Below are 6833 nucleotides of genomic sequence, written 5' to 3'. Positions count from 1 at the left end.
GCAGAAAGTCTGCCAGTACTAAAATAAAAGGTATCCTTTTTTTATATATAGCATATTTACATATGCTGCTGTGTAAGATTCCCCCCTTAGCCCACAACCTCCCTGATCCCCCCAATACAGCTCTCTAACCCTCCCCCTCTGCCTTATTGGGGGCCATCTTGGGTACTGGCAGCTGTCTGCCAGTACCCAGTTTGCATGTAAAAATGTCTATTTTTTTTTTATTTATTTTTTTTCTGCAGTGTAGCTTCCCCCCCCCCCAAGACTAATCCCCCACCCCCTCCCAGATCCCTTAGATTACTTTATTCAGGGATTTTATCCCTCCTTTCTCCCCATAATAAAAAAACCCTTTCTGTAGTGTAAGTGGTTCCCACCCGCTCCCTCCCCGTGCACGTGCCCGCCCACCACCCCCCGTGCACGCGCGCGCGCCCGTGCGCACCCCCGGCGATCCCGCCCCCGATCCCGCCCCCCTCTTTTACCAAGAAGCCATCGATGGCCGCCCACCCACCTCCCACTTCAGCTCCCACCCACCAACGAATGCGGCCATCGATGTCCGGTGCAGAGAGGGCCACAGAGTGGCTCTCTCTGCACCGGAGGGGTAAAAAATGTTATTGCAGGATGCCTCAATATCGAGGCATCCTGCAATAACCGGAAAACAGCTGGAAGTGATCAGGATCGCTTCCAGCTGCTTTCCACACTGAGGACGTGCAGGGTACGTTCTCAGGCATTAACTGCCTTTTTTCTGAGGACGTACCCTGCACGTCCTCAGTCGTTAAGGGGTTAAAGTGAGCACTGGAAAAAAAAAGGCTCATCAGCAACGCAAGTTTTTACCGACAAAACTCGTAATCTAGCAGATAGTTAACTTGAACATATATATAAAAAAAGTGTTAAAGTATTACCCACAGTGCACAACATATACATATATCATAACAAACCAATTGGATAAGTTAAAAAAGTCCTTTTGTTAAAGTGGACACAGGAACATAGCACAACACTTTTTAAAAACAATTCTTATTGAATTAAACAAATTGACAGGGCTTCACAGACCACAGTAGACAAAGATGCACATTGCAAATATAAAGATATATTTTTTAAAGGGACTTTTAGTGGTATGGAATTTGAGAACTTTACAGGTCAACATTCTCAAAAAAAATAAAATTCTAAATGTCCCAATAGCAGATCATCTTGGCAAACTGAGTCATATGTTGTGGGGCTTGTGTAGGAACAAAGCATTTATAGTTGAAAATTGCATTGATTTGCAGACTACTTGTTTTAATGCACTTTGTTTAGTGAACTAATATGTTATTGTCACTTTTATTTAAATAATACTTTTCAAAAAGATAGAAACTTTTAATAATTTATTTGTGTTTATACAGCTGCCCATCAGACCGGACACAACAGCGGAGTAATTCACAGCGGAATTTATTATACCCCCGGCTCCCTGAAAGCCAGGTTATGTGTGCGAGGATCCACCCTCTGCTATCAATATTGTGACCAGAAAGGAATTTCTTATAAGCAATGTGGGAAGGTACTCCATTTTTATTGAATGACATTTTTACTTAAGTTAAAAGGACGTCGATTCCCCAAAATGACACGAATGTGCCAATAAACCTGTGCTGTTTCCTGTGAATTTAAAACTAATCTAAACAACAAAAAATAAGCTCAACCTTATATCTGATAAAAATGTGTACTATTAAAGGGACAAGAAATCCCACGATTTTCTTTCATCATTTGGAATGAACATGCCATTTTAAACAACTTTCCAATTTGCTTCATTCTCTTTTTATCTTTTGCTGAAGGATCAGCATTGCACTAATGGCAGCAAGATGAACACATCTAGTTAGCCAATCACAAGAGACAAATGTGTGCAGGCACCAATCAGCAGCTAGCTCCCACTATGTGCATATTCATTTTTCAACCAGGGATACCAAGGGAACAAAGCACATTTGAAAATAGTGATTTTATAATTGTTATAAAATTACATTCTGTATCTGAATCATTCCTATCTCTTTAATAAACAGTGGACTAAAAACAAATAGCTGTAATTTCTTCTGTTATGTGTGATCAGTCCACGGGTCATCATTACTTCTGGGATATAACTCCTCCCCAACAGGAAATGCAAGAGGATTCACCCAGCAGAGCTGCATATAGCTCCTCCCCTCCACGTCAGTCCCAGTCATTCTCTTGCACCCAACGACTAGATAGGATGTGTGAGAGGACTATGGTGATTATACTTAGTTTTTATGACTTCAATCAAAAGTTTGTTATTTTAAAATAGCACCGGAGCGTGTTATTACTTCTCTGGCAGAGTTTGAGGAAGAATCTGTCAGAGTTTTTTACTTTGATTTTAACCGGAGTAGTTAAGATCATATTGCTGTTCTCGGCCATCTGAGGGAGGTAAAGGCTTCAGATCAGGGGACAGCGGGCAGATGAATCTGCATTGAGGTATGTAGCAGTTTTTATTTTCTGAATGGAATTGATGAGAAAATCCTGCCATACCGTTAAAATGACATGTATGTATACACTTCAGTATTCTGGGGATGGTATTTCACCGGAACTACTCTGTTAAAGGTCACTAATCCTTTTTAATAACTATTTATCATGTTAAACGTTTTTGCTGGAATGTAGAATCGTTTACATTGCTGAGGTACTGTGTGAATAAATATTTGGGCATTATTTTCCACTTGGCAGTTTTTTTGCTTTATTTGTGACAGTTTCGTTTCTCTTCACTGCTGTGTGGGAGAGGGAGGGGCCGTTTTTGGCGCTCTTTGCTACGCATCAAAAAATACCAGTCAGTTACTTTTATATTTCCTGCATGATCCGGTTCATCTCTGATAGATCTCAGGGGTCTTCAAACTTCTTTGAAGGGAGGTAAATTCTCTCAGCAGAGCTGTGAGAATTCTTATAGTGACTGTGAATAAAAACGTTGCTTTGTATTTTTTATGTCAAATTTAATTATTGTTATTTTACTAATGGGAACAAACCTTTGCTAAAAGTTTTGTTGTTTTAAAGTTTGATGCTATAACTGTTTTTCAGTTCATTATTTCAACTGTCATTTAATCGTTAGTACCTCTTTGAGGCACAGTACGTTTTTTTGCTAAAAAAGATTATAACCAAGTTGTAAGTTTTTTTGCTAGTGTGTTAAACATGTCTGACTCAGAGGAAGATATCTGTGTCATTTGTTCCAATGCCAAGGTGGAGCCCAATAGAAATTTATGTACTAACTGTATTGATGCTACTTTAAATAAAAGTCAATCTGTACAATGTGAACAAATTTCACCAAACAGCGAGGGGAGAGTTATGCCGACTAACTCGCCTCACGCGGCAGTACCTGCATCTCCCGCCCGGGAGGTGCGTGATATTTTGGCGCCTAGTACATCTGGGCGGCCATTACAGATAACATTACAAGATATGGCTACTGTTATGACTGAAGTTTTGTCTAAATTACCAGAACTAAGAGGCAAGCGTGATCACTCTGGGGTGAGAACAGAGTGCGCTGACAATGCTAGGGCCATGTCTGATACTGCGTCACAGCTCGCAGAGCATGAGGACGGAGAGCTTCATTCTGTGGGTGACGGTTCTGATCCAAACAGATTGGACTCAGATATTTCAAATTTTAAATTTAAATTGGAGAACCTCCGTGTATTACTAGGGGAGGTCTTAGCAGCTCTCAACGATTGTAACACCGTTGCAATACCAGAGAAACTGTGTAGGTTGGATAAATACTTTGCGGTACCGGCGAGTACTGACGTTTTTCCTATACCTAAGAGACTAACTGAAATTGTTACTAAGGAGTGGGATAGACCCGGTGTGCCGTTCTCACCCCCTCCAATATTTAGAAAGATGTTTCCAATAGACGCCACCACTCGGGACTTATGGCAAACGGTCCCCAAGGTGGAGGGAGCAGTTTCTACTTTAGCTAAGCGTACCACTATCCCGGTGGAGGATAGCTGTGCTTTCTCAGATCCAATGGATAAAAAATTAGAGGGTTACCTTAAGAAAATGTTTGTTCAACAAGGTTTTATATTACAACCCCTTGCATGTATCGCGCCGATTACGGCTGCGGCAGCTTTTTGGATTGAGTCGCTTGAAGAGAACCTTAGTTCATCTAGGCTAGACGACATTACGGACAGGCTTAGAGTCCTTAAACTAGCTAATTCCTTCATTTCGGAGGCCGTAGTACATTTAACCAAACTTACGGCTAAGAACTCAGGATTCGCCATACAGGCACGTAGGGCGCTGTGGCTAAAATCCTGGTCAGCTGATGTTACTTCTAAGTCCAAATTACTTAATATACCTTTCAAGGGGCAGTCTTTATTTGGGCCCGGTTTGAAAGAGATTATCGCTGACATTACAGGAGGTAAGGGCCACGCCCTACCTCAAGACAAAGCCAAAGCTAAGGCTAGACAGTCTAATTTTCGTCCCTTTCGGAACTTCAAAACAGGAGCAGCATCAACCTCCACTGCACCAAAACAGGAAGGAGCTGTTGCTCGTTACAGGCAAGGCTGGAAGCCTAACCAGTCCTGGAACAAGAGCAAGCAGGCCAGGAAACCTGCTGCTGCCCCAAAGACAGCATGAACCGAGAGCCCCCGATCCGGGACCGGATCTAGTGGGGGGCAGACTCTCTCTCTTCGCCCAGGCCTGGGCAAGAGATGTTCAGGATCCCTGGGCACTAGAGATCATATCTCAGGGATACCTTCTAGACTTCAAATTATCTCCCCCAAGAGGGAGATTTCATCTGTCAAGGTTGTCAACAAACCAGATAAAGAAAGAAGCGTTTCTACGCTGCGTACAAGATCTGTTAATAATGGGAGTGATCCATCCGGTTCCGCGGTCGGAACAAGGACAAGGGTTCTACTCAAACCTGTTTGTGGTTCCCAAAAAAGAGGGAACTTTCAGGCCAATATTAGATTTAAAGATTCTAAACAAATTCCTAAGAGTTCCATCGTTCAAAATGGAAACTATTCGGACAATCTTACCCATGATCCAAGAGGGTCAGTACATGACCACAGTGGATTTAAAGGATGCTTACCTTCACATACCGATCCACAAAGATCATCCCCGGTATCTAAGGTTTGCCTTCTTAGACAGGCACTACCAGTTTGTAGCTCTTCCATTCGGATTGGCTACGGCTCCAAGAATCTTCACAAAGGTTCTGGGTGCCCTTCTGGCGGTACTAAGACCGCGAGGGATTTCGGTAGCTCCATACCTAGACGACATTCTAATACAAGCTTCAAGCTTTCAAACTGCCAAGTCTCATACAGAGTTAGTTCTGGCATTTCTAAGGTCGCATGGATGGAAAGTGAACGAAAAGAAGAGTTCTCTTCTTCCTCTCACAAGAGTTCCATTCTTGGGGACTCTTATAGATTCTGTAGAAATGAAGATTTACCTGACAGAGGACAGGTTAACAAAGCTTCAAAATGCATGCCGTGTCCTTCATTCCATTCAACACCCGTCAGTAGCTCAATGCATGGAGGTGATCGGCTTAATGGTAGCGGCAATGGACATAGTACCTTTTGCACGCCTACACCTCAGACCTCTGCAATTATGCATGCTAAGTCAGTGGAATGGGGATTACTCAGATTTGTCCCCTACTCTGAATCTGAATCAAGAGACCAGAAATTCTCTTCTATGGTGGCTTCATCGGCCACACCTGTCCAGGGGGATGCCATTCAGCAGGCCAGACTGGACAATTGTAACAACAGACGCCAGCCTACTAGGTTGGGGCGCTGTCTGGAATTCTCTGAAGGCTCAGGGACTATGGAATCAGGAGGAGAGTCTCCTTCCAATAAACATTCTGGAATTGAGAGCAGTTCTCAATGCCCTTCTGGCTTGGCCCCAATTAACAACTCGGGGGTTCATCAGGTTTCAGTCGGACAACATCACGACTGTAGCTTACATCAACCATCAGGGAGGGACAAGAAGCTCCCTAGCAATGGTGGAAGTATCAAAGATAATTCGCTGGGCAGAGTCTCACTCTTGCCACCTGTCAGCAATCCACATCCCGGGAGTGGAGAACTGGGAGGCGGATTTCTTGAGTCGCCAGACTTTTCATCCGGGGGAGTGGGAACTTCATCCGGAGGTCTTTGCCCAAATACTTCGACGTTGGGGCAAACCAGAGATAGATCTCATGGCGTCTCGCCAGAACGCCAAACTTCCTCGCTACGGGTCCAGATCCAGGGATCCGGGAGCGGTTCTGATAGATGCTTTGACAGCACCTTGGAACTTCGGGATGGCTTATGTGTTTCCACCCTTTCCGCTGCTTCCTCGATTGATTGCCAAAATCAAACAGGAGAGAGCATCAGTGATTCTAATAGCGCCTGCATGGCCACGCAGGACTTGGTATGCAGATCTAGTGGACATGTCATCCTGTCCGCCTTGGTCTCTACCTCTAAGACAGGACCTTCTGATACAGGGTCCATTCAAACATCAAAATCTAACTTCTCTGAAGCTGACTGCTTGGAAATTGAACGTTTGATTTTATCAAAACGTGGTTTTTCTGAGTCGGTTATTGATACCCTGATACAGGCTAGGAAGCCTGTTACCAGAAAGATTTACCATAAAATATGGCGTAAATACCTATACTGGTGCGAATCCAAACATTACTCCTGGAGTAAGGTTAGGATCTCTAGGATATTGTCTTTTCTACAAGAAGGGTTAGAAAAGGGTTTATCAGCTAGTTCATTAAAGGGACAGATTTCAGCTCTGTCCATCTTGTTACACAGGCGTCTGTCAGAAAATCCAGACGTCCAGGCTTTTTGTCAGGCTTTAGCTAGGATCAAGCCTGTGTTTAAAGCTGTTGCTCCGCCATGGAGTTTAAACTTAGTTCTTAACGT

General features: G+C 43.4%; 1 protein-coding gene across 1 annotated transcript in view; it reads left to right on the top strand.

Annotated features, from left to right (window-relative positions):
* The first annotated feature begins 1108 nt into the window (after positions 1-1108).
* L2HGDH (L-2-hydroxyglutarate dehydrogenase) overlaps positions 1109-6833 on the top strand; it is a 46455-nt gene continuing 40730 nt past the window's right edge. Inside the window, exons 1-2 of the mRNA XM_053711109.1 lie at positions 1109-1130; positions 1374-1525. Coding sequence (XP_053567084.1) covers positions 1109-1130; positions 1374-1525 — 174 coding nt within the window. The remainder of the gene's footprint in view (positions 1131-1373; positions 1526-6833) is intronic.

The sequence above is a fragment of the Bombina bombina genome, chromosome 1, assembly GCF_027579735.1.
Source record: "Bombina bombina isolate aBomBom1 chromosome 1, aBomBom1.pri, whole genome shotgun sequence".
NCBI lineage: Eukaryota > Metazoa > Chordata > Amphibia > Anura > Bombinatoridae > Bombina > Bombina bombina.
This window is presented reverse-complemented; position numbering and strand designations above follow the sequence as displayed.